The sequence below is a fragment of the Centrocercus urophasianus genome, unplaced genomic scaffold, assembly GCF_019232065.1.
Source record: "Centrocercus urophasianus isolate 14NV4802_14NV808 unplaced genomic scaffold, USGS_Curo_1.0 seq_29, whole genome shotgun sequence".
Taxonomy (NCBI): Eukaryota; Metazoa; Chordata; class Aves; order Galliformes; family Phasianidae; genus Centrocercus; species Centrocercus urophasianus.
The window spans coordinates 4,850,120-4,877,549 of record NW_024884855.1 but is presented as its reverse complement, the minus strand read 5'-3'; the positions used below and the strand labels follow the sequence as shown (position 1 = coordinate 4,877,549).

Below are 27,430 nucleotides of genomic sequence, written 5' to 3'. Positions count from 1 at the left end.
CTCCCGCCAGCAGCGCGCAGCCCTCAGAGCGCCGCGGGGCGGCTCAGGCAGCCGATGGGCGGGAGCTGAGGGCCGCCCCGCCCCGCCCCGCCCCGCCCCGCCCCGCCCCGCCCCGCCCCGCCCCGCCCCGCCCCGCCCCGCCCCGCCCCGCTCCACAGGCTGCCGTGGTGGCTCCGCTGCACGTCGCGCTCTGCGGCTCCCGGTAGGTGCTTGGCGGCCGGGTGGGCTCGCGGCGGGGCGGTCAGGGCTGCCGTCCTGGGCGGCAGCTCTCGAGATGCCCAGGGACGGCGGCGGATCGCGTCGGGAATCCCTGAGCGCGGAGCGGGGCCGGAGCGCCGGGCGGGTGTCCGCGGAGAAATCAGTCACAGTTACTTCCTCGGCGTTGTTCAGCCCGGAACGGAAAGCCCAGTAAAAAAACAGAGCCGCTTGCTGCAGCGGAAGGCCGTTCGCAAGCCTGCCTCCTCGCCCGGCTCCTATCGGGGCGGTCAGCTCGACTCGCTGTAGCAGTTCTCTCAGCCGTGTGCAGCGCAGGTGGGAACGGCTGCAGGCTGCTGGGCGCTGCGGGACGCGGGCTGTGCCGCGCTGCTGCCTGCCGGGCGCCGGGCCGTTCCTCGGAACGCTGCTTCTGTGTCTGCGCCTCGTACGGTGCGCGGCCTTTGGGGTCCTTCGGTTACATCTCAGATCTCTGCTGCTCGTTTCTCCCTCCGAGAAAAGCTGCTCGGTGCTGTTGCAGGTCTCCTGCTTGGTGGCTTTGGCGGATGCGTTAAAGCAAAGGGATTTTATTCGGCGAGAGGGAGCGGAGCGTTCTCGCCTTAGCGCTGACCCTACAGACGTTTGGGCTGTGCTGGGGCAGCCCCTGTCCCTGCCGTGCGCTGAAGGAGCACAGAGGACTGTGTCAGAGCTGGGACAGCCCTAGAAAGGTATCCGAGGTGCTCCCTTCTGCTGTCTGGAGCCCTCAGAATCAAAGCATGTCCATAGGCTCCTGGGGTCTCTCTCAGGGATTCTGCTGTACCAGCTGTCTCATCACAACAGGCACCCTGCAGAAGTAAGCAGTGTTTTGTCAGCGCTCTGATGTGAATCCTCCCCTCTGGTTGTGTATTTGCACTTGCACTATGTTCGACAACATTGAGCATTGTCCTTGCAACTCACCTCCCTGTGCTGGTAGCGTGGCTCTTGATTATAATGCTGAGAGAAAGAAAAAATAGTTGAGACAATCATTGGAAAAGCCTAAAATTAGTAGAAATGTAATCAGATTTAATAATTGATTGTATCTGACTTTTTCTTCTTTAATCGCATAGCACAAGGTTGATTTTTAAAAGAAAAAGTGGGTTGGTGTGCTCTTCTTTGCCACTTAGCCCGAGGAAAGCTTTTGCCATGGACCAGAGGCAGAACGATGGGAGCACAGCAGCAGTAACGGCTGCTGCATGGTTTGGATTTGTGCTGTAATGCAGCAGTGCAGAATGTAAGCCTTGGAATGGAGCTCAGGGTTTTTTGTAGGGCTTTTGGTCAAGAAAAGCCTGTTAAGTTTAGAGCAGTGCTTGTGTGATTAAAATTTGATTATTGAATTCTGTTTTAAAGAGCATGTTACATGAGGGCAGCATTTAGTGACTCCATTTTCAAGGTAAACCTGAGCCCTTTACAAGAAGCACAGTTGCAAGAATAACAGAGAGACAAAAGACAAAGTGATTTCTGCAATAGTATTCAATTTACAAAGCGAGTGGCAGCATTCCTGTTACTGCTGCTGCTCCAGCACCCTGGGCCTGAAGCACCTGCTGTGTGTGAATGCCTGCAGCAGCTGACCTGTCCCACAGCAACCATCTGTTGGCAGCTGTGCTGCACCTCCTGTGGCTGCAAGCCCTGCAGGACCTGGGGTTTTTCTGTTGCTGTTGGAGGAGGGCAGAGTGTACATAGAGCTGAGGAGCAGCACTGAGAGTGAACACTTAGTTCTGGAGTTGTCATTTCTGGGCTGGTTGGTGGAACTGGTTGGGTGCAGCAGCTCCAGAACCAGGCAGTAGGTGTGTCTGCCTGAAGTTGTGTGCTTCAGGGCTTGATTTTGGAAGCGCTAATGAATGTGTGGGTGTGTTTTCTGAGTGTTCAGGCAGCCTTCCATCTCTTCCAGGGGCTTTGATTTTTCCTGCCCCATTTTTTCCAGCATGTAAAACGCGTTATTCCTGTTAGCTGGGTGCTGGCAGGAGGGTTGATATCTGCGTGGTGCTGAGAACATGGCAGGTGCCAGGTGCTGGAAGTGCAGAAGGCCATCATTTTCAGAGCTCTAAGCAGTGCATGGTGTGCAACAAATCAGGATGTGCTGCTCTGCGTGGTTTACTTTTGCCTTCAAATTGACAGCAAAACAGGCAGGCCTGACTGCAGTATATGCACAGTATCCATCTGAAGAGCCAGCAAAATTTGTATGAAGGTTTGGGTGATTATTGCAGTCATCTGACCCTTCTTATTCCTCATGCAGCAGAGAGATGTGAGTAATTAAAGCTGAAGTGCTGAGACAGCTGTGGCAGTGTAGGAGGCAGAGGACATGGTCACTGATACAGGGGCCTGGCAGTGCGTGCTGCTGGGCTCTGCTCACTTCACAGGGAGCACCCTTAATCCCTGATGGAGGTTTAACAGCTATGCTGACGTTTGTAAATCTGCAGTGTTCTTTTTAAGGAGGAAGATGCCCAGTGGAGTCAGGCAGTGCCTGGCCCTCCTGCAGGGCCTTGCTGTGTGCAGGCTGTGTGGAGGCAGCAGTGCCGTGCTGTGCCCACGGGCTCCTGGCCAGGCCTCCAGCGCTCCCATGAGCAGAGTTGTTCTCGCCTGTCGGTTCAGCTGTGGTCAGTTTGGCTGCAGCCTCAGTGCTGAATGGCAGTGGGGAGACCAGGAGGGAGTCCAGGAGCAATCGGGTGTATGCTGCGCTCTTGACAGAGGATACAAATAGCAAATGTGCATGGCAGAGAGATGGTTTCACTGGCATTAGATGAACCATGGCAGTGGCCCAGTCTGGCTGTTCATGCTGTCCTCAATATCTCAGCAGCCCCGTGGATATGTGCTTGGTAGCATGAGTGGAAAAGAGCAGGAGTGAAGGTGAAAGGGCACTTGTACTGAGATCACCTGGAGCCTGAGGTGAAGAGAAGCAATGCAAAGCCTGGGCACAATACTCCCTGGGAAGCAGGGTACCCATCCCAACATGTGAATGTGGCTGTGCTGCAGGAGATGGACGGAAACGAGCGCTTGCATGGAAGGTGCTCTGCTGCGGTACTGCAGGGCCTGCAGCCATCACCTCCGTGTGCTGGAATCTGCCTGGCTACAGCCATACTGTGAGGTGGAAGGGAAGATGTGACAGGTATGCAAAGTGGCCACCTCCTCCTTCCCCAGAATGGTGCCATGCACATCGTGTGGCCGGCAGCGTGTGAGCTGCAGGCAGCGCTTGTGTTCGGTCCTGATGAATCATCGCCACTGCATGGGCAGAGGCTGCTGGGCACGGAGCCGTGGTGAGATGGCTGGGGTGGAACCTGAGCTCCAGGAAAAAACACGTTCATGACTCACCTCGCCTTTTTTATATTACGTGGCTGTTGCACCAGTGGAGCTGTGCATCCCAAATGCTCTGTCTCACTGAAAGTGACATCAGTAATTGGGAAGGTGGGCCGTGCTGCAGGGCGGCTCCTCTGGTACTGCTGTGGAACTCCCTGCGGTCTTTAACACTGCTTAATGTGTCAAAAGGCCTTATCTAAATACAACAAGTCACCTCCCGGACTTAGAAAAACTAGAGCATATTTTAGTGAGTGTGTTCTGCCGTTGTTGCATATCTGATTTTATTTTTTATCTTTTAAACTTTCATTTTGCTTAGTTCATTTTGGCCCCAGGGGAAGCCAAACCTTCCCTATTCTTTTCTCTTACAGTCCAGGGAGCTACTAAAAAGCTGAGGTTACGGAGCTGTCTCTTTTTGTTAAGCACAAGAACCATTAATCCAGGACAGTGTTTTTTCATGTAAGCTCTGTGTGATGGAAATAGCTCAGCTGTAATTCTAGCTGCTGCCTGATCTGTACGAGGCAGAGGATGAACTTTAGGACCATGGCATTTGCTGCAGGCTGGCGCCCAGCTCCAGTGGTGATGGGCTCTGCTCTCTCCACAGGGTTTTTGGAAATGTGCTTCAAACAATCCTCTGCTCCACTGATTGCAGTTATCTGGGTTGTTAAAATAATGCAAATCATTAGAAAGGATTGAGCCAAGTGGGGAGGAAGGCACTGATGTTGTGGTAGGGAGCCGTGGAGGTATTGGGAGCACTGGTAGGGCAATTGCATTGCTATGGAGAATTTAAATCAATTGTAAGCCTTCAAAATGTAATACGTTTTTTGCCATATACCAATTGCTATTGATCATCATGTAAGCAGCTGGATTTATCTGTACCTTTCAAATAAAAGAAAATGCAGTGGGATCTGTTCTTGTAGGCTTTCCAGAGTAAGTTACTGTTTTCCTTTTACCCTTTGCTCCTCATGTCATTTGGAAGCCCTTATTTTGGTGAATGGAGATACGTGTACACGGGGTTGCTATAGTGGGCTGCACAGAAGACTGCCAGACCTGCACTGCATTTGGCAGCAGTGGGGTTCAATGCCAGGCACCCCCTCCTTGGCCTCCTCTGTGCTTTGTCCTCCCAGGGTTGTCCTGTCCTGGCAATGTGCTTCACCCTTCGGGCCATTTGGTGGGTAGGAGCTAATGCTTGCTTAAGTCTTGGCAGGGCTGTGGGCAATTTTCTGTCTTGTCCCAGTAATGCTTTCAAACTCCTTTGGCTATTAATTTTGTATGTTAATTTTATATTCAATATCCTTAGTAAGAGTTGTCCTAAAAAATGAGGACTCAGCCATGTAATGTGTGAGGCGCAGCTCCCTTGAGTTCTGTGAAACTCCACTTGTCAGATGGTGAAGGGTAAAAACACGCAGGGGATGAGCTGGGAATGTGAGCAAATGTTAGCAGCGGGCGGTGTGCAGTCCCTGCAGTCTCACGGGGTTACACTGCCTGCTGATCTTACTTTGGCAGTCCTGTAGCCATTTTAAAACAGCCTTCGCAGAGGCCTCTACCTTCTGCAAACCCAGATCTAGCACTGAGGAGTTGAAAACCTCACACAGGTACTCAGGGCTCGCTTTTATACAGCCAAATGCAGATGGTATTTATTGGCCAGTGAGCAGTTCCAGTAGGGTTGTTCTTTGAATAATGGCTCATTAATTTTTTTTTTCCTTCTCTCTCTCACCCAGGTTCTCCCCTCTGCCTGCATGTGCGTTGGAACTGCTTTCCTCAGTGCAGGAGTTAAAGCCCCCTCCCACAGCCATGGCCGACGAGGACCTTATCTTCCGTATGGAAGGGATTGATAATGCTAGATTGACCGAAGTGACCTCTGGAAATTACCTGGATGCAGACAGTGATGATGAAGACAGCTATTACATCTGCCCAATAACTGATGATCCAGTTTCTAACAAGTCTGCCAGTAGTAAAGTTGACAGTTATTATAGCAACTTAGCCAAAACCGAGCAGTACAGTTCTAGCTCTTCTCCTAGAAACTCCTTTAACTACAAGGTAAGTACTGGCTGCAGCCTTCAGTAAGGTTTGGATTTTGCATAGGTGGCATGAGAGGGAAATGTTCTGTAACTGCTTTTTTCTTTAAACTAATGCTTTTCAGTAAAACATGCAAGTCTGTTGTCTCCAGACCTGCAGTTAATTCCATGAAGCAGGTGGTCTGCCACTGAACTGCAGACTGTCCCTCTTAGGACAGGAGGGGAATCCCCAGGAGACAAAGCCTCAAAACCAGAAGTGACGGGCACTGCATGGTTGGGTACCCGTAGCATGCACTGCTCATGCTCAACTGGAACGGCCCTCGGATTTTCTCTAGACTAAGGTTTAGAGTTTTATTCATGCACCCTTTATTAAAATGTTAACGTTGTTTATTTAATAGATACTCTGAAATCTCAGTTATGCCTAATGCATGCTTTGTTTCTGCAGAGATACCAGAGGTTTTATGTAAGTCAGCTGACAGATAATCCATCAAAAGTGAAACCATTTTGTCTGCAGTAAGGTTTTTGCGAAAGCTAGTTAGGAGAAGCATTAGAATGTACATTTTCTAAAGAATGTGAGGAGTAAAACATTTAGTATAGACAATGGAACAGATCTTAATGTGTGCCGGGCTAGACAAGTTAAGACCTGTGGGGAGATTGCTCTGTAATTAGTTTTGTAGTAAAAACCTGCCCCTGGGTTTGCATATGTGTGGGAGTTGTGAGTCACGTGGCCAGAGATGAAACTGATAAGGATTTAAACTGCATTAATTTCCTCTTTCCTAAGCTATCGTGCTGCTTCTGCTATAAGCTTATGTCCTGCAGTAGGGAGAGCAGAATATGTGTGCTGTGCTTTGGGCTTTGCAAGGCCTGCTTTGGTATCTTGGCTCTAGCACAGATAAAACGTGATCAGATGTGGAGCAGGCAGCTCTCCAAACATTGCTGAAGTCACAGAAATGGTGACTTCTGACACAGAACGAAGCAGCCAGCCAGGGCTGACAGCACCTTATAACCTCCACCAGGGCTGCTGGCAGCGTGGGGCATTGCTAAGGAACTGCAGAGATGGAACAGTTACTGCCAGTGCTGTGCCTTTAGACAGCCCTTAGCAGTGATTAATTTGCTAGGTACTGAGCAAGACTCTTAACTCCTGTTGAAAAAATTGCCAACTTGAACAGGTTTGTTGACAGATGTTCTAAGAATTAACTTAAATGAGGGATTCAGTCTAAGAGCGGCTTTTAAGTGGAAAAAACTTCTTTTTAATTAACAGAGAGGAGGCTATTTGTCAATCAATTGACTTATCACCTGTGTTTTCCTACTTTCATGTCTCTATGCGTCCTATAGAGTGACACACAGCATCGCTCTAAGCACGGCTCTGTGGTTGACCGTAGTCGGGTAGGTTAAAACAATGTGAACACCATATCTAATAGATGCATAACTTTTTTTGTCCTTTTTTCCCCTTCTGTGACTGTTTTTGTTCATGATTTATTTTTTTCTGAAAGAACTGCTTGCCTCAGCCCATATGTGATCAAGATAGCTGTTCAGTGAAACAGTACTCACCTGTTGTTCTCTGCCCTGAATTAGCACTTCCTTTACAGCATGCCTCTGCAGTTGTTTCTTCACCGTATTTCCTACTGTGGGCAACAACAGAATAGTAGCAAGATGTCTGCTTGGTCTGTATGGCAGCCATATGCTGGAGGAAAACAGCACTCAGTACATTTACACAACATCCAACTTGCTGTTCATTTGAGGATTAGAACAGAGCTGTATGCAGAGCACCTTGCAAGATCAAGCACAAAACTCATTTGTTTAAATCATTTCTATGTATCGTGGACACATCACCTTTTAGAGAGGCACCCTGCTTGAAAATGGTTTGAGGTAGGTAAGGGACCACCTAATTCTTGTGTCTGTCCCTGCTTATGCTTTGCATACACAGTTAGGTGTGCTCAGACCTGTATGAAATGTGCATCATCACATGATCTGAGGCAACAGCATTTTTGCTAAAAAACATGCAGAAAGACTTTTTTCTCATTGAGTCTTTTAACCTTACTTTATTTACTATAGTTCTATGTTCATTTCATGGTTTTCTTGGTGGAAAAGGACATATTTGAATTTTTAGAGTGTGCTGATTTACTGCCTAAATAAACACGGCCATACTTCTTGATATCATTGCTGAAGTAATTTTATACAGCATTTTTTAAAGTTTTGGCTGAGATTTAAATACGAAGTGGAAAAATAAAATTGTAAAAATTGTAATTGTTTCTGCATATTTGAAATTGGGTCTCAGAGGCAGTATCAAAGTCTTTGAGGCTGGTATTTCCTCACTTACAGAGGTGCTGTTTGACCGAGGGAGCAGAGCATCCCTTTCTCCTGCTCACCTAGCAGAAGGCATTACAGGATTGTGGCTCCGGTTCTTTAGGAGCATTACAATATAGAAAGAGTAATAAAAGTGTTGAGAGAAATTAATTTGATAGAGCTGGCAGAGCAAGATGTTAAATTCCAGCAAATTCCTTTCAGCTTTTGCAGGTGACTTGGTGGGGATTGAAATAGTCACTAGTCTGGAATTGTTACGATAATCTATTTTTTACAACATGCCAATTTCTAGTTTCTTACACTGAGCACAGTTTGCAGGCTTTGGTGATTATCACACTGTTTTTCCTCCTTCATATTGCTCTATTGCTAATGCTCTTTTTATGCTTATACTGCCAGCAAGTGCTTTTAGTTACAGAAAGATAGAAAAGCAGAAGGGAATTCATATCATTTAGGTGTGGCATTGTTATTTATATTCTATATGAGGGATGTTTGCCAGTTACAATTTTTGCTAGTTCTATTTGGTGCATACTATACCAGATTACCTGTTCTCAGTAACTTTCTGATGGTAGGAATTGAAATGAAACCTGATGCAGTGTATTTCTGATCTACTTCATAATAGTTGAAACTATAAAATATCAGGGTGATCTTCTGTACCAAATACAGAAAAAAGGGAAATAAAATGATGGAGGCAGTCTGCCATATCTTGCTCCCGCTGTTGCTGGGGAGCTGTGCAGCTGCACCTCCTTGTAACACTGAGATCACTGCGTTCTCTAGAAAATGCCCTTCTCATGGGCTGCTGCTGACTGTAAATAATTTACTGGTTTGCAACTCCTTCAGGAAACCTGGAAACATGCTATTGAGAAAGCTAAGCACATGCCTGATCCTTGGGCAGAATTTCATCTTGAGGACATCGAGACAGAACACGGCACTCGCTACAGGTCTGGGGTTTTTTTGCTCTTAATGCTGAAATGAAACAGAATCTGATGCCTTAAACAAGGACTGTGTTGGTGTGGTATAGAGTGCGTGTAATTACATGGCTGAAGACCTTTCAGTAGTGTCCAAAATGAGTGTGTCTTAACTGAATCTCCCAGCAGTACATAAATACTGCATGCAGTCAGACAATTAAACCTTTCAGCAAACCACTATCTTCTTTTCCCTCTACCACCTAAGCAGTTTCACCGTACAGATAGGCAGCAAGTATTTTCTGATCGTCTTATTAATTCTGTAAACTTAATCTAATAAGGAAATAAATTCCAATAAAGGAGGAGAGTTTTTTCATAGTATTTTATATCTATATTGCAAGTTACTTAAATAACTTAGGAAAAAAACTACATTCCGTGCCTTTCCCAAAGTAACAGTTTCAGTGTTGCTTATCTGTGCAGTATTGCTGCGTGTGGCTGGAATTCACATCCTTACAAAGCCCAGAATAGCTCAGCGTGGTGTACGTGCTGAAACCCAGTCTGGCCTTGTGAGCTATTCTCAGTGCTTTAGCACAGGCTTTGCCAAAACATTTACCCCACAGACACAGGTTTCTAGGAGGAATGGGTAGGAGGTAGAGGCCGGCTAATTACCCCTGAGCATCAGTGTTTGGGGAGGCCTCCCTTCCCATCACATGATGTTGTCGCTCTGCACTGTCTTTCTCCACGGACTGCATCTGGTCCTGATCTGCCACACTATTTCAGTCCTGAAACAGTTTGCACACAGGTTTAGGGCTGCTTAAATATCCCATGGAAAAGAGATGACTCGAGTATTTCTGTTTCTAACTCTCTTTTGCCTGCTGCAAGCAGGGGCGGTACAGGATATGTAATGGGAACTGAAGTGTATACATGCATGAAATACTTGGTGCAGGGCCGGGGAGTCAGGCGGGAAATAATCCTTGTGTTGGTGACTCAGCTCCTTTGGTTTTCAGTTTGGTTTTACTGTACTGGGAGTTAAGGGGATGAGGAGAAACTGGAGTCATGGTTCATATTGCCATGGGGTTGTGCAGAGACTTGCTTCTCTCGTGATGCAGTGTTACGCCCCTCTGCTTGTCACAGCCATAGCCTGTAGAGTTGGTAGGGCTCTTTGTGCCCCCAGTGAGCTGCCTAAGCATCACAGAGGAGATTTACTACCAAAGCAGATGAGGCCTATTTTGTATCGTTGCAAAACTCGAGCTTTGGTAGCAGAGTCTGTTTATCATCCATAGGATTCGGTGTCCATTTGAAGAGGGATACATTTCTTCTTTCTCACTTGAAGGACTAACCATGGAAGGAGGGCAGGAGCATGGTAGGAGGAATGGAAGTTATATTGGATGGCAGCAGGCCTTTCAAGCAATTAATTAGAGATGAGGAAGCATAGGTGGTGAAAATGGGAAGATTTTGGTTTGTTCTGCGTTACCTTTAAGAAGCACAACTTCTGGTTTTGCAGGTACAATGCAGTTACTGGGGACTGGGTTGAAGATGAAGTTCTCATCAAGATGGCTTCACAAGTAAGATCCCACTGCCCTTCATGTTTATTGTGTCTGCACTCAAATTTATTGTGTCCTTCTTAGTACTGACTATTGGCAGCAGGATTTTTTTTTCACATAAAAGCTTTGATGCTTCTTTTCTCCTTTCTTTTCTATTCTGGCTCATGCATTATGTTTTGGTATCCCAGCACACTTTTCTTCCCAGAACAGTAGAACGTGGAATCAGATCTTCCCCATCAGCACTGTAAGAGGCATTTGTTTCTTTCCCAGAGATCTCTCCCATTTCAGCCCTCCCATTTCCTGCTGGCCTCATCTCTGCCTGGCAGTAGGCCTACTTATGTTCAGTATGTGAGGGTAGAAGCTGCTGTCACTTGGCAGCTAAATCATATGATTAGCGATGAGTTGGAATCACCTTGCTCTGTGTTTCTTTTCCCCAAATTACTGCCTCAAGTGGATGGTGGGTTTTCAGTTTTCCTTGTGGATATGGGTATGCTATAGAGCCTATCTGAGAACTACTTTTTCCAGGGTATAAGGGGGAGGAGGGCATTGTTGTGTCTCTTACTGGTTAGAAATGAACTTTGTGAAAATGACAGTGACGGGTTTGTTTTTTCCTTTTCCCCAGCCCTTTGGCCGTGGAGCAATGCGAGAATGTTTCAGAACGTAAGTGTTTGCTAGCTTTATCTTTACTGCAGTATTTTCTTCTGTGGTGACTGGAGTTTCTCACAGATGGGGCATCTAAGTGAAGTGCAGCTCCCCACTTTGCTTTTCTAAAAGGTGTAGCTGAGGGCTCTACTCCTATTTATGCAACTTCAGCCACAGCACACGGAGTGGGATTCACAAAGCAGATCATTCTCTTAAGTAAGTGTGATGCATGCATCCACTGAGCTTGCTTTGGAAAGCCAACCCACAGCCTTTACTGTAACCACAGTGGCGTGGATAACATGCAGTTGTGCCTGGCTCCAGCAAGTTATACTGTCAGTTAGCAGTTCATAAATTCATGCTATTTCCACCATCTCTTGGAGGCAAAATATTCATAAAAATACAGAAGCAGCAGCTTTGTTTCATTTTTATTGGGTTCTAAGTATGCCATATTATCTCTAAATTTGGTGTGCAGTCTGAAGGCCATCTCCAGGGCCATATTTGGGCACAGAAAAAAGGAGAAGAATAGCTGAGTTCATGTGATCTCAACTCAGAAGGCCTTCTTTAGTAAAGGAGGCTGTCCTCCCAGAGTTTCCTTTAGATCACGGGTACCAGACATCTTGTTCTGAGTAAGACAGAGCTTGAACATTAGCAGTTGTTCATTCCAGAACAGCGAAGTATGAGGAAAGGCAAAAGGAGCTATTTTGTTGCCTTCTGAATATTAGGAAATATGTCTATGGGCATCAGCACCTACCTGTAAATAAGTCTCTCCTAGGAAAGTACCCTGTCCTTTCAGGTTCTGGATATGACTTTCCTGGAGAAAGTACACTTGCACTTTTAGGTTCTTCTCTCCACTTTCCAGCTGCAGGATCTAAAGAGACTGTATTTCATGTCTGGTTTCATTTCTGGGAAGAGAAACTTCTGAATATCAAAAACATGCTGTTTTGAACTTCAGGAAAAAGGGGCAGAGTAACCCCTCAGTCATTCAGTTCTTCGTTGTTTTGGAATGGATTCATGCTGGTGGCTCCATGCTTGCAGAGCCACGTAGATAAGCAGTAGAGAAGCCTAGGAAGTAACAAATCTTAATCTGCTGACTCTGCTTTTAGTTTTTGTTTCTGAATGACCAAGTTTCACATTAGGGAATATCTTGAGTAGAGACAGGAACAGATTTATCTTTGCTGCTTAACCTATTGCACAAAGAAAATGTAATTTATGTGTCATCTTCCTAGTCCTAAATCGTCTATAAATCTCAGTGGTGCACTGATAATTCCCATCTGGAGTTCTGTAGATTTATGCAGGTCTTTCATCATTACAGTGATGGCATTAGCTGTGCTTAGTTCAATAAACTTCAGGGAGTGTTGGCTTTAGAAGAGCACATAAAATGTTTTATACAGCAAAGGTTGTTTCTTAAGAGATCTGGACAGGTTTCAAATTCTGTCTGTAATTCTTAGCTCACTTGCTCCTTCCTTCTAAGGCCTGTGTCACAGTGGCTGTGTAACCCTATAGGAGGTCTTTTTCTTCACTCTTGAGGGACCTGTGGATTAGAGATTTGCACTTCAACAGAAGCTGGAGTCAGGGCAAAAAGGGTAATCTACAGTTCTCCTTGGAGAAGAGGATACTGAGTAGTTATCACCCTTGTGTGCTGAGAAAGCAGCACTTTGCTCTTCTCTTAGGAGAGGTTTGTCTTCTCTCATTTCTTGTTTGAAATGCCACTCCTTGTTCATTCCTACATGAAATAATTGTTGGCTGTAAAACTCCTTCATACTATGTTTTGTGATATTTTTTTTTTTGAGGGGGGGAGGGAATGGTGGGAGAAAAGTCAGGAAAGTGCTAAGTTCAGAGAAGTAGCAGCAGGCACATGAAACACGTGCTTTGAAGACTCCCAGCCATTCATATGGAACGCTAGTTTTTCCTTTTCTCCCCACCTGTGCTTTGCTTTTCAGGTAATCTATCTGGTACACGATGTAAGATTTACTCCAGACTGAAAGTCATCCTGATCTCATGGCCTGACTTTGTCAGTGGAGACAAAGAAATGGGGAAGATTGAATTAAAATGACTTCTTTTAAAATTCAAACATGATTTATTTTTCAGGAAAAAGTTGTCCAACTTCTTACACACTCAGAACTGGAAAGCTGCCTATAACTACGTTGCCAAGCGGTACATAGAGAGCGTAGGCAGGGAGGTGTATTTTGAGGATGTCCGACTTCAGATGGAAGCAAAGCTCTGGGGAGAAGAGTACAACCGGCACAAACCACCCAAGCAGGTACATCCAGAGGTCTTGCTATGCAATAATTCAGTCCTGCTCTTCTGTTAGATAGTTTGCAAATGTATTTAGGGGGATCAGTTGTTCATGTTCTATTATGTTTAATTGCTGAATGGTCTTTTGCTGTCTTTCATCATTATGGTAGTTGTGTTTTAATGAAATAATTGCCAAAATTGCCTTCTGCTGTCCAAAATTAGGCACTTTGTCAATGTCAGACTTTTCTCAGGTGTTGACTGAACACCAAAATCAAATGATGTTTGCTTTGCTCTTTTTGGTGTTTACCCAGCTGCTTTTCAGATAACCAGATGTCACAGTATGTATTTCCAGCAGCAGTTTCAGCAGGCACTTAACTGTTAGTGCTCCAGTGAAGTAGTTGCTTAAGTCTTGTGCACTTAGTTAGATACCTCTCTAGCATTGATATCAAGAAGTGAGAACCTGGAGCTGTTCAGATACAACCCTTCCAGGACCCAGGGACTGGTGAAATAATTTAGATGCTGTGACTCCTTCTCCTTTAGGTGTCTCAATACAATATGTAAAGAGCAAAGCATTAAGTTGTGTGCAGCTCCCAGGTAGATGGAGCATCAGACCAGGCTCAGGGTATTGAGAGAAGCTTTTGTTCTCTTTGCACGGAATGTGCACAAACACATAAGATTCAAAGCTGGTCTTTTATTCCTGCACAAAAGCACCTCTAGCACCAATCTGCTTTTTTGAAAGACAAGAATTATGATGCAAGAATGAAGGGCTGCACTGTCCTGCATTCCCAGGCAGTAGCTGCTGTTTGTTGGCCATCTGTGGTACGCAGCATCAATGTGCGTAAACTGCTTTAATCTGCTGCTGCTGTAGCTTTAATCTGCTACTGTGGCTTCAACTGAGAGGAAGAAAGGATTGGAAAGGCACTGCCCTTGCTCTGTGGGACCTTGAGTCCTGCTTTTGGTTCTACCACAGGCTGCTTGTGATGTGAGATTGGACAGGACTCCTGGGTCAAAATGTGTGCCTCGTTGTGAGGGCTTTCACAGTTTGATAGCTAAAAACTAGTGAGCGCTTCTGACTACGTGGACTGTGTGTGTTGCATTCCAGAAAAGGGTTGGTTAATAACTGTCTGTCTGGCAGTGCCGAAAGGAGGTAAAGGTTGAAGGACACAGGGAAGAATCTAGTCAAGTTCTAAATGCCATGGGAGAAAGGTGTAATCACAGTGAGAGTTATGCTGGGTTCTAGGAATGCTGGGCTAGGAATGTGTCTGGTGCAGAGAGATGAGGTGGGCCAGATACAGAAATATCTGTATGGCAGAAAGTCTTCAGTTCTTCTTTGAAGAGGCACATCTATAAGTTGTGCAGTGGTTACTGTGTATTTTGGTATCTGGGCACAGACTCTTTGCAGCACATACCTAAAGTCTCCGAAGAAATAAAATAGCCAACATTTGCTAAGAATTTTTCAGTAGGATTTTTTTTACAGAAACAAACTGTTTTGAAGTGACTGCTTTTAATTTATGAAATTCCCTCAATAGCCAAAGCAGCAAATGGCTTATCCTCCATCCCTCTGTTAAACAGACAGATCTTGGCAATTATTTGGCAAAGTGTTCCCAGCTGGAGCATTCGCACGCACGTTGATCCGAAGACAGTATTCTGATAGTCACTGTTTATTTTCCTTCCCTTCCTAGGTGGACATAGTACAGACCTGTATAATCGAAATGAAGAACAGACCTGGAAAACCTCTCTTTCACGTGGAACATTACATTGAGGGCAAATACATCAAATACAACTCCAATTCTGGGTTTGTGCGAGATGACAACATTCGTCTCACTCCGCAAGTGAGGCTTTGTGTAACACTTTCCATAGAGTCTGCTGGGAGCAGTTTGTTGGCTGTGCCCAGAAGTGTTACTGCCAAGAAAGAAAACTGCAGGCGTTACAGTACAATGCCAGATGAATTTCTCTTTTTGCAGTATCTCCTCCCCTTACCAGGGGCCTGCTTTTTCAGTGCTGAGCAGTTCTTTTTTGCTTTTCACTGTCTGGTGATTTTTAGTGGAGTTGAACATGTTTAATGTTCTTTGGGAGCCATAAGCCTTTTGCCTCTAAGAATTTTGATGCCTGTAATTTTAATTACTGAGTTAAGGCAGTAAAACAATTCCTGAGTTAAGGCAGGCTTTAATTTGTAGTAAGTAGTAACTAAGTAGTCTGCTGTTACCTCAGAGTAATACACAAAAGGAGGTGGCAGATATCTAATTCAACCAAATAAACATCATCTGCATTTGTGCTTAAAGACTTTTTTATCAGCTGCAGTGTCTGAGTAGGTGAATCTGAGATTGCTTATAAAAACACAGCTATGGATTACAAGCGATTGGAATTCTTGTAGTTCACAGAGCTTTTAAAATACTTTACAAAGAATGCAAAGTGATTAGCATATCAAATGAGTGTTTATGGAGAGTTGAGAGTTCTGTTAGTTTCATTTTCCCCTGTTTTTAAGGTATTTATGCAATGCTCAGTGTAAGCAGGACATTTATGTTAGTGCTGAATTTTCACAGTTTGGGAACAAAGTGTTCTGTGAGATTTGCTGCAATGAAAGTGTTTGTTTATCACCACCAGTCACCTCCCCCAGGCCTGGCAGTACTTTTTTGGAGGCCTTCCCAGGAGATCCTAATGGCTCAGCTTTCTGCCAAAGGGCTTTTTATACCTCATTCTTGGAACACAGCATTTAAAGCATACAAATGTACATTTTACTGTCTGATACATGAATATAGAGCCAGATCAGCTGTTCTGGAGGGCCTCCCAGTGGGCACAGTAGTGGAAGAATTCCAGGGGATGCTCATGTTTTCCTTTTGCATAATGTGGTGGGGCTTTTCCTGGTGGCAGAAGCAGTGTCCAAGAGCTGCAGAGTTTGGAGATCCACTGGCACTGCCAGAATGTTTATGCAGAGGTGATTCTGCACAGGCTCTGCTGGCTGCTGGTTATTCCCTCTGCCTAGCAGCTCTGAGGGACAACACTGTATGGGAAACAGAATTTCCTGTACTGGAAAGAGGAATAAAGCACGTTCTCTTGCTGCTCTTCTACCTGTTACCTGTTCTACCTGCTTCTCCTACCCCTGTTAGCCCGTCTTAGAGTTGGGCCAGGTTGGAGAAGCAGTGTCACAGAGGCAGCTGATACTTCTTTGCATTCAGCAGATGTCTGAAATTTTCATCCACATTTGGACCCTGGAAAGCAATTACTTCTTCCCCATCAAAAAAACTAGTTAGCCACTGCATAGGATATTGGGTATTTTGATGCAGCCTGAGTGGCAATAATTAGTAAAACAATTTATGAGGAACTGCTAGTGTTTCTGTTATGCCCTCCAGGTTAAGATCCGGGGGCAAAATCCCGCTTGATTGACTTGCATGGTTTCACATGAGCCAGTCAGCCAGAATTTATGCCCAAGTGTAATTTGTGTGACGCCAGGCTTATGCAGGGACAAAACCCTGCAATATCCTCTTAGTCTCTTACTGCTTTCATCATGACGCTCCTACCAGGTCTGTTTCACTAGTACAGTATCTGTAATTTCTGAGGAAGTGTTGCTGGTTTTGGTAGTTCAGGGGTGAGTTTTCTCAGACGTCTGTGTTCTTTGCAGGCCTTCAGTCACTTCACATTTGAGCGCTCAGGACATCAACTCATTATTGTCGATATCCAGGGAGTTGGAGATCTTTACACAGACCCTCAAATCCATACAGAGAGTGGTACAGATTTTGGAGATGGCAACCTAGGTAAAAACAATATCTTGTTTCTTGAGCTGCTGGCTGCGTATTTTTTTCTTCCTGCTGTCTGCTGAATAGCAGCTACATGGCTGAGCAGGCAGGCACTTCTCTGAGGGCCTTGGAAACAGCTGGGGAACCTCTGTTGCTGGTAGATTTTATCACAGGCAGATTTAAAACAGGAGCTGATTGTGGCTTATGTCTGCTGGCCCACACCTAGGCCAAACGAGTAATGAAATGAAGTAGTTTCCTACAACGTGAAAGCAGTAATTATGGCCTTTAATTTCCTTGCCACGTTGCAGAAGTGGGCACTGATGAATGTAGACAGGTAAGTCTTGCATGTTGTTAAAGCTGCATACATGAAGTTGTTCATGGAACACAGCAAGTCAAGGAACAAAGCAGGATCAAGTTTAGTTGTTCTCTCTCCAATTTTCTTTATTTATGATATTCCATGCATACATAGTTGTTAAAGATTTTGCAGACTACTTTCACTTGTTTGTTTGTTTCCTTTCTGTCTTCTTTTGGCTTCTTAGAAAGCGCTTTAGAACTTGTAGCTTTTAATAAGTAATCCATCATGTAAACTTCGAGCAAACCCTTCATAGTTTTTTTTCAATGCCACAGGTGTTCGAGGTATGGCCTTATTCTTTCATTCCCATTCCTGTAACAAGATTTGCAAAAGCATGGGCCTTGCACCGTTTGACCTTTCATCCAAAGAAAAAGATGCCTTGGATCATAGTAACAAATTGCTTGTAAGTGCTGATGGAAATAAATGAAAAGTGTAGCTAAGCAGTATAGCTGATTTATTCTAATTTTAAAAGCACTGTTAATAAAACTCAAATATATGATTTATGTGGCAGATAAAACCACATTAATTACTAATGTTGCATTTTAAAATACAACAGTTTAAAATGTACTTATCTGTCTTTGGCTCTGAATTCATTCAGTAACTTTAACTAGAGCATCAGAAAGCAAACATATTTAGGACCAAATCTGAATGCTTAGAATGATGAAATTGTTAGTAGCGTGGGGTTTTTTTTTTAGGTCACAAAACTAATTTGGAAACTAAAAAAGAATAGAACTGCTCACTTTCAACTGATCTCAACTTCAGTTGATGTTTGCAAGACTGGAACTGGGGGATATGTTTTGAATGGAATTCATTCCTAACCAGAATTTCCTCTGGCTGTAATGATGCCAGCACTTGATATTTTTTGAGGTCTAGAACTGTGCAAAGGGGGTCGTTATGCACACATGCTTACTTTCCCCCTGCTTCTGTGGAGGGCCCCTGTGGAGGAGCAGTCATATTGACTTATATGTCATATTCAGAACACAGTGAAGCATTACTCATGGGATTTTCTTGTTAATTTGCAAGGAATCAGCTCAGACAATTCTGCGTGGCACAGAGGAGAAATGTGGCAGCAGCAGGGTGAGAACCATCTCTGGTAGTCGGCCTCCCCTGCTCTCCCGCCTGTCTGAGAACTCTGGAGATGAAAGCATGAGCGATGTGGCATTTGACTCTCTGCCCTGCTCTCCTTCTTCTGCAACCCCCCACAGCCAAAAGATGGACATGCTTCGTGAGTGCTCTTCACACATAGCTTCCTTGACGGTTCTTAAATATTGTGTCATTTGGTTGGTTTTAAATACACAGTATGTTGTATTTAGTCAAAGTACTTCTGTGTGGACAATTAATGTTTTCATTTCTTAAGGATGTTTTTATGAAAAAAACTGATTGAAGTAAGATAACACATAGAATTTTCTCTTTGGGCATGTTATCTTTAGATAAGATGCACTTTTTTTTGTCCTAGATTGGCCCGTGTTCAATGAAGTAGATAATTTGGTTCACAAAGACTGTGATCAGCTTGATAACCAAAGGGTGAGTTCTTTTCAATGGAAAATGAGATTGCTGTTCCTTAATGAATATCTCTTCAAAGAACTATCAGAAGGCTTTGCTCAGTACGAGCACATGAAGGCTCTCAGCCTGCTCTCAGTGCTGCAGGTCACATTACCTGTGTGAATTTGTTATTTCTTACACAGGAAGAATATTTTATTTTGAAATAGCGTTATTTTCTTCTTCAGAAATTTATTTACATCTGGTATATTTTAACAGGGAATTAAAATATGTATCTGTTCCCCTGCCTGCGTGTTGTGCCTGCCTTAGGCACTTTTGCCAGCAGCTGTGGTATGACATCTAAACAGAATCCCCATTGATGAGGTCTCTGCAAATATCCATACTGAGGGATGTTAGTCTCCTCAGTTGAGATTCTCTGCAGTAAGTTTGTGAAAGGAATTTTCCTACACCAGAGCCACCATGCCAGGGCTGTCCATTAATTATTTTATCTTTCAACTGCCTAAGACTCGAAACTACATTAAATGAACTCATGGCTTGATCAAATACGCATCCTTGATTTTTATTTATTAATTTATCATGTATCTTGGAGGAAACATGGACTCGAGCTGTACCTTCTGAGTCTTGTTCTGTCTGTCAGAGGTCGCACAACATACCTCATTAAACTAAACAGAAGTTTTCCTCTGAGGAAGTGTCAAGCTGAGGTCCTTACAAAGCATAATGCTAATTTATGCTTTCTTTTCATCTTTTGTAGGATTTTGAAAATGGTGGAGACAGTGGATATCCCAGTGAGAAGAGAAGCGAGCTAGAAGATCTGGATCATAGAGAGAAGGTAAGAACCTGACTGTTGGCTTAGCAGAATTAAGCCTTTTGTTCATACTTGAAGTGATTCTATACAAGAATCTCATTTTTATCCTGATGCAGACTTTGTGAACAGAGGGAACAGTTTGGAAAGAAACTTCCTCACGCTGCAAAATTACTTACTTATCTTGGGAATATTCACAACACCTTTACACTATTTGTAACGAGGAGTTTAATTTCAAACATCACATTTGGTTGCATATTGTTGGTTTATGGGTTGCTGGTTTGGGTTTGGTTTTTTTTTTTTCAAGCGTAGTGTGTTGCACTTGAGAAACATTCCTTAATAGCAAGTCATATTGAATCTGTGAGTCTGACTGCTTTCAGACTTTACATTCTCTACTTTCTATTACTTGTTATGGCTTGAGGTATCACAGTATTTAATATTGTTCTCAGTTAATGATATGCAACAGTAGAATTCCTGTGGGATAGGTGGCTACTCCCTTAAAATAAAAACTTACAAAGAAATGCTTTTTGACCTGAACATCTTAACTAGATACTTAATTTGCAGATAAGAAAGAGAAATATTGCTTTAAAGGGTAGCACTCTTTTTGTCACCTTGGAAATCTCAGGGTAGTTCTCATAGAATATCTAGTTCACAGGATTGAAGCTTGGTGATTCTATATTCCTTACCATCCCAGCATATTCCTTTTTATCTTATATTGCAGTATCACTGGGTGAAGAGAAGTCATTGGAAACTATTTTGATTGTTGTCCCTGTTTTCCTGGATAGGAGTAATATAAGGGAGTAACTTGCAGACATTGGTTGCTTTAAATTAAATGTTGCAAATCTTTACATTAACACAGGGCCATTCAAACAACAACCGAAGACATGAATCTGATGAAGACAGTTTGGGAAGCTCTGCAAGGGTAAACAAAGCAGAAATGTTCATAGACACTGAGTTTACCACTCTGCTTATTCTTTGTTCCACTCATCTACCATTTAGCTTTACATCACTAAATCAGATACCAGTTTTCCTTCCTTTTCAGCTACAGAATTTCTGCTAATAATAACTTACCCCTCTGTGTTTTTCCTTTTTGTTTTTGTCTTTATTTTTCACTTACAGAAATACCATCATAAATAAATTGTCACCTCTTTAACTGTACCTAATGTAAATGTAAATCAGTGACTGCCTGGGTTTCTAACTTAAAAAAGAATCATAGTTCTATGGATTTTTTTCTGCCTGACTTGATATTTCATTTCTCCACTTTTATTTTCAAATTGTGTCATATACATAGCTGGGTAAGATTTTTAAAGCCTGTGGCATTTTAAGTGGCTCTCACCACTGTACATGTAATTGAACTAGGGAAGAACAGACCTGTTTGTATGCTTTTATAAAATACAGCCCGTTGTAACTAGTTTCTAGAACAATAAGTTACTGGTCAGTGATACTATCAATAGAGGCTTTGATTTCTGAATGGCAACCAAAATGAATAGTATGGAAGTTTTAAGTTGGTGTTATGTTCCATATTTCAGGTAAGTGTGGAGAAATGGAATCTCTACAATTCTTCCAGAGTCCACATCCACAGACCATCCTGCGTTGCTCAAGAAATTCAGAGGCTCAATGCACTAGAACTTGAAAAGAAAATTGGGAAGTCAATCCTTGGGAAGGTAGGATGGATTTGGTAACTCTTCTTTCCAGATGGAAGAAGTGTATTTTTATTCATGTATGGGTGCTTCCCCGCATGAGTTAATCATGCAGGTGAAAATAAATGGCAGGTGTGTAATGCTTTCTGTCACCTAATCATATTTCATGAGGGCTGTCTAAGTTCCACGCATTCCGTCTGCCTTTGGACTTGCAGTAGTTGGGCTCCTTTGGGAAGGATTCTGCTGTTTGATTCTGCAGGAACGTACACAACTTTAAGTAGTCACTTCAGTGAGGTATTTCTTGTGCCTCAGTGAAGTATGGGCAGTGGCTTCTGAAGAATCAGATCTATTGTTAAACCTGTGTATCTTTCCTGCATTCCTGTGCTCTAGGTTCATCTGGCTATGGTTCGTTACCATGAGGCTGGGCGTTTCTGTGAGAAGGACAAGGACTGGGATCGTGAGTCGGCCCTGTTCCACCTGGAGCACGCTGCAGACTGCGGGGAGCTGGAAGCCATTGTGGGGTTAGGACTCATGTGCTCTCAGCTGCCACATCACATTCTTTCCGAGGTCACTTTAGAGGTAAACAAGAAAAAGGAAAGAAAATTTCAAAATCCAAAATTGCATTCACATGGAAAAATGAGAGTAGGAGGAAATGGAGACAAAGTGATGGTTAGCTGTTCTGTAGTATTTTCAGAGAAGATGAATGACTTTGTAGTTAAGGACTTGGACAAAGCACCAAAACCACTGCCTGTTGCTATTGCCAGCAAATCGTTGTGTATCTTTAGGAAGTTTTTAAAGTACTTTTATTATTCATCTACTCAGCAATTTGGAGCCTGTTTTTCAGACATATTCAACACTTGCAGCCATTGGTAACCTACAGAAAAATAGGCATGTAGTGTCAGAGAAAGGAAAGAGTGGTTGTACTTAAAAACATTCATTTTAGAGGTTTTCTTTATTTTACTAGGACACAAAGGAGAACAGAAAAAAAGGATTTGATTACTTGCTGAGAGCAGCAGAAGCTGGAGACCGGCCTTCCATGATTCTGGTAGCAAGAGCATACGATACAGGTGTCAATCTTGGTTCAGAGAGGTACTGTGCATGACTGAGTGATCTAACTTATAGTTAGTGTATTTGTGTATTATAATTGCTGCACATCTTCTTGTTCACATGAAGAGCTATTAAGCTATAAGACCAAAAGCATGCAGCTAGTCATGAAAGCTCACTTAGGAGTTCATCAAGACACTTTAGCTTGATAACTTCTCAATGAAGTCACCCCAGCCTCACTTGATAGAGTGATCTGGTGCTACAATGCAGACTTAGTGAGCCTGTGTGAAAACACTTGTGTTTTTGGAGACCATCAAGGCTCTGAAAGTCTAGTGCAAAATTGAATTCTGCATCTACAGTGCAAGGTTTATTTGTTTTCTAAGATAACTGCCTTCTAAATGTTCTTTAACACCAGAGAACAGGATTGGAAGGAAGCTCTGTACTGGTACAACGCTGCCCTGAACATGACTGACTATGATGAGGGAGGTGAATATGATGGCACTCAGGATGAGCCCCGGTATCTGCTCCTGGCCAGGGAAGCAGAGATGCTAATGACAGGAGGGTTCCACCTGGACAAGGACCCACAGAGATCAGGTGAGTCCACTTTTTTTTCTATAAGCAGTAATTCTGCTTTTTTTTCACATACCTAAAAAATGCGTTTCGTTGCATTGTTCAGCTATAAAGCATTCAGAGGGTTGGTACCCTGAAGTTGTAATGACAGTGAGTGATGTAAGGCTGAAAATCCTGAGGGGAGAGGGTGGGAAGAGATTTTGCTGATGACAGGGGTAGTGGGTGGTGCCTGCTCCAGTCTTGTGGCACACCAAGAAGCTAACGTTATCCTTCACTCCCTATGAGGCCACTGAACTGCAGGTTGCTGCTTGTATTTTAAGTTACACCCATAACTTCAGGTCTTATGCAGTGCTGTCTTAGTTATTATGTAAGCTGTATGTTAGGCATATAAATCTATACTAACTTGTAGGATCCTGTGGGCTACTCCATTTTATGGTCACTGTAAATACATTGAAGAGCCATCGGCAGCCAGATGTGTAACTTTGAACTTAAAGAGTGAAAGCCAGATTCCCAGCTGATGTAACTCTGCTAACAGTAGTAAAATACCCAGTTGCACCCATAGATCTGGCCCTGTATTTTGAACCCAGTTTCTCTTTTCGTCCTTTAATTGCTTCATGATAAAGAGAGATGCCTTTAGCTTGTCAATGTCACTGATACTGTTTCCTGCCTCAGGTGATCTCTACACAGAAGCAGCAGAAGCAGCAATGGAAGCAATGAAGGGCAGACTGGCAAATCAGTACTACCAGAAAGCAGAAGAGGCTTGGGCAATGATGGAAGAATGACACTGCAATTAAGCAGTTCTTGTAGATAAACTTTTTTTAAAAGACTTACTATGTTTGCAGCTAAAAAGATATATTTTTGTGGCGTTAGCAGTTTTTTGTACTTTAGTTTTCTAACTTCTTTTGAAATACAAATGCAGCTGGGATGTAGGTTACTATAGCGTATTTCAGTCAAGTGTTTTAAAGCTGTAGAACAGACACTCTGGACCTTTTATATAGCTATATTTTTAACTGTTAGAACAGAGGAGGCTGATTTTTTTAATTTTTTTAATTTTTTTTTTTTTTTTTTAATGGAAAGTGAAGCCAAAGACTGCTTGGGTTTCACATGTCCTGCTTTATACGCAGCTACTGCTCAGTGTGTTTACATTTTTCTTCTCCTCCCCCACATACAAGATAAATAAACTTTCCTTCATTCACAGCATTTCTTCATTGTTGGTATATCACCCCAAACCTGCATGTGAATGTAAGTGTGCAGTATAAGCACGCAAAGCATGCAGCTCCTCCTAGTAACTAGTCCCATTCTTTCAGTGGGCACTGGTTTATTCTCAAATTAATTTTAGATAGAGTCTTTAGAGTTTGGAGAGGGGTAGGAAAAAAGGCTTCAGAATGACAGTGAGGTTATTCAGAGTGGAATGTGTGTTGTTGCCACCACTGCATGTTTTACCATCAGAAGAACATCAGTGATCCTAAGGAGGTGAGGCATCCAGCTACCTCTCTCATTTTCACACTTTGTACAGTATAACAACCTCACTGTGTAGAATTCTACTGATCTCATGTAGTAGTTTTTGCCCAGTGATTTACAGTAGAATGATCTGCACTATATGGGTAATATATAGTTAATTTTACAGAGACATCTCAGTTCTCAGCAAAGCGAGAACATCTCACTTCAAATGAGAATACCAGTACCAATACCCAGCATTTCCAGAGGGATATTTGTAAAACTTAGGTGATGTTGATTTACCTATATCTATGTATAGAAAATAATTTACCTGGTTTAAATGGCTTTGTGTATTTTTTTCTGCTCTCTTATGGTTCATATAGTAACTTCACATGATGCTTTGATAGATTTGAGCTGACTGATGAAGGATATATGCAAGTATATATGTAAATTTCCAGATTATGTTGGGTAATTTATTCAATACTACCATACGGTACAAAGCTTGTTTTCCATGGTATTAGCACTGGGGAGTTTTCACCTGACTTTTAGCATCATCTCCTGTAGTTTCTAAAAGGCCTCTGTTCTTCAGAAGAGGCCAAAAATGGTTTAATGGTTTTAAGTGTCAGGTTCAGAAAATTGCTGATTATAATGAGAAAACATTATAATCCCCAAACACTTGAATTCCTGAATCTTGTCTGCATAATCTTAAGCCATACATGGTGGTGGTTGCATTATCATGGCACGGAGATTTTTTTTTTCTTCCCCAAATCCAGTATTTTATTCTAAAAACTGCAGTGCTTCACAGAGAACACAGCAGCTCTTGCTGTTTCTTATCTTGGCTAACAGTCATTCTGCAGGAGATTAACACAAAAGCTTTATGGCTTGTTGGTGCAGCAGTCTCCTGAGGATATTTCCTGGGATGGAGAAGGGGCAGCCCTTAGGAATTGCTGAGTGTCTGTAACGCATAGCCAGCCCCACTTTAGCAAAGCTTTTGAGCTTTTATGGGTAGAACTGAACAGGCTGCATGTTGATGCAGTTGATTTCAGTGGAGCTGCTTGCGTGCATATACAAGGACTATTGTAAAATTTAGAAACTGTTCAGGAAAGAAAAGTTCATTCTTCCTTTCCCTAATGAGTGTGCTTGTCGCTGGGCCTCGAAGCTGCGTTCCCCATTTACTCTTTCTGGCAAATGGACTTGAAATTGCTGTTAAACAGTGTTGCTAATAACTGCAACCATCAGTGGATGCTTTAAGTGCCTATCCAAGTTGTGTTTTGAGTGTCTAAAGCCTCTTGGATGTGGCCTTTTTGCTCCTCCATGTTGTTTAATTATTACTTGGCGATGAAAGGCGATTGTGCCATTCATCTCTGAAGGTGGTTGAATAGTGAGTGTTTTGTGCAAAACCTACAGTGAAGGTGTTGTAACCAGTGGAGACAAAAGGTTTTGTTTTCCCTGTAAGGTGTTGGTGCCAAGAGTTTGAGGTTTTCCTTGAGAAGAAAGCATATATGTAACAACCCCACCAACATGCAGGGAGGAGAGATTTTATGCAACCGTCCAAAATATGTAAGTAAAGGACTAGAGTATAATTATTGACACTTTTTGATGTAGTTTAATTTGCTACATTCAGTAATTGCTGACAGTTCTCTGTAGATCTGATACGTAAATGTCCACATAGCTCAGTGAAAAAATAACATGATCAACAATTTGTTTGCCAGTACTTGTTAGTACTGTAGACTGCCTTCAGTCCTAAGGTGGTATCATGTTATTTAGCTGTACAGTAAGGAGGGCTGACAGGAAGTTGAAAATTAAGATCGTTTACAGAAATATGCACAATTTATTCTATGATGTTCTTTTGAAGATAAAGAAAACTGTATTGACAGACTTTCTGAACGATACTGCTCCATGCTGTATTTTTAATCTATTCACAATGAATAAATAAAAATCTGTATTTTTTAAAAATGCGAGAATAAATCTTGAGGCCTGGTGGAATTTATCTGGGCGCAGTGCTTCTGAATGTCAGTGGGAGCACAGCTTGGGTAAGGACAACACGATGGAATCCCTTCTTTGTACAGCAGCCATGCAAATACCAGTTTCTGCATCATTCCCCTCCATCTCGCGTCGTCTGGTTTCGTTCTGACTGGTCACTGAAGTTGTTCTTTTGTCAGTTTTCACAGTAGAGTTCTTAAAATGTTCCAAAGTTCAGTTTTACTCTTAGAAGCTTCCAGAAATCGTGTTGTTTTTTCCTGTTCAATCCCTGCTTTCTCGCACTCCCAACAGTTGGAAATAGCTGGGAGGAAACTACTGGACGTGTGACAAGGAAATTGTTTTCTTCAGGAGAGGTGGAAGGGTGATGTGCTGTTGTCTTTGTGTTGAGTTTCTCTGTAGTGTAATGAGTACACGATAAGAAGAAAGCACTGAACTGCCCCCCTGTTACAGAGACCCATCTTTATTGCTCAATGTTGAGAAAAGAATGGAAATATTTGGCCTGGATGATATGAGGAGAAAGAGTTTTTTGTGACAGGTGCTCATGATGCACTGTCATCCTCAGCATGGCTTGTTCCCTGTTCCCTTCAAGAATAAATTCATAGGAGCCCTTTTAAACTGGAGCCTTTGTATTGCTTTTGCCTTTTTGCTTTTTTGCCCTTGTATTGCTTTAATGGGAAAGGTTTAAACAATGTGGCTATAATAGGTTACACAATATGAAATTGTTCTCCAGTATAACTTGAAAAAGCAGAACAACCAAGCCCTGAGAGGCCTCTTCATTCTTACTAAGATGGAAAATGGTGAAGTTTAGCCCAAAGTCTGGTGCTGGGTAACTGGAGCAGATGGTGGAAAGCACAACAGTTAGAGCTCATGGAGACAGCCAGCACACTAAGAATTCTGTCTGTAACCAGCTGTGGGCTGTGGGACTGACATGAACCTCACTCTTCTCCCTGCAGACCTGCATTCCCTTCTGAGAGCAGCAGGACAGCCAAGACACACGTAGTGTAGGTGAGCTGAGCTGAACCGGGACTTCTCACCTGTGTTGTAAAAGGGAGGATTTGGCTCCAGCCCTTGACTGCATTGCAGCGGTGTGTCGGGCTGGGTGCAGGGTAAGCACAGAGATCCACCCTTGGAGAACAGAACACTGTGCGGCCAGGCCCCTCGGGCTGGGCATCATTAATACAAGAGGTGGGACCTTGCCTGCCTT

General features: G+C 43.2%; 1 protein-coding gene across 3 annotated transcripts; it reads left to right on the top strand.

The window, feature by feature from the left end:
- The first annotated feature begins 139 nt into the window (after positions 1-139).
- Positions 140-26,233, top strand: EEF2K (eukaryotic elongation factor 2 kinase). Of its 3 annotated transcripts, XM_042827875.1 has the most exons (19): positions 140-202; positions 5,241-5,559; positions 6,873-6,923; positions 8,679-8,779; positions 10,248-10,308; positions 10,910-10,947; positions 13,018-13,189; positions 14,847-14,996; positions 16,784-16,916; positions 17,526-17,653; positions 18,274-18,475; positions 18,707-18,774; positions 19,502-19,579; positions 20,412-20,474; positions 21,082-21,216; positions 21,583-21,771; positions 22,157-22,281; positions 22,652-22,830; positions 23,479-26,233. In XM_042827875.1, exons 2-19 carry the CDS (start codon positions 5,314-5,316, stop codon positions 23,586-23,588), a joined length of 2,229 nt encoding a protein of 742 aa, XP_042683809.1. In that variant the 5' UTR covers positions 140-202; positions 5,241-5,313; the 3' UTR covers positions 23,589-26,233. The 3 variants fall into 3 exon arrangements, with proteins under 3 accessions (XP_042683809.1, XP_042683810.1, XP_042683811.1); XM_042827876.1 differs by lacking the exon at positions 6,873-6,923; XM_042827877.1 differs by lacking the exons at positions 140-202; positions 5,241-5,559; positions 6,873-6,923 and adding an exon at positions 7,127-7,406.
- The last annotated feature ends 1,197 nt before the right edge of the window (positions 26,234-27,430 follow it).

What these genes read in the sequence shown, in the direction of transcription:
- EEF2K (XM_042827875.1), top strand. Translation starts at nt 5,314, where the DNA reads ATGGCCGACGAGGACCTTATCTTCCGTATGGAAGGGATTGATAATGCT. An exon ending in GAAACTCCTTTAACTACAAG is followed by an intron (nt 5,560 to 6,872) that starts GTAAGTACTGGC and finishes TGCGTCCTATAG; the next exon opens with AGTGACACACAGCATCGCTC. An exon ending in GAACACGGCACTCGCTACAG is followed by an intron (nt 8,780 to 10,247) that starts GTCTGGGGTTTT and finishes CTGGTTTTGCAG; the next exon opens with GTACAATGCAGTTACTGGGG.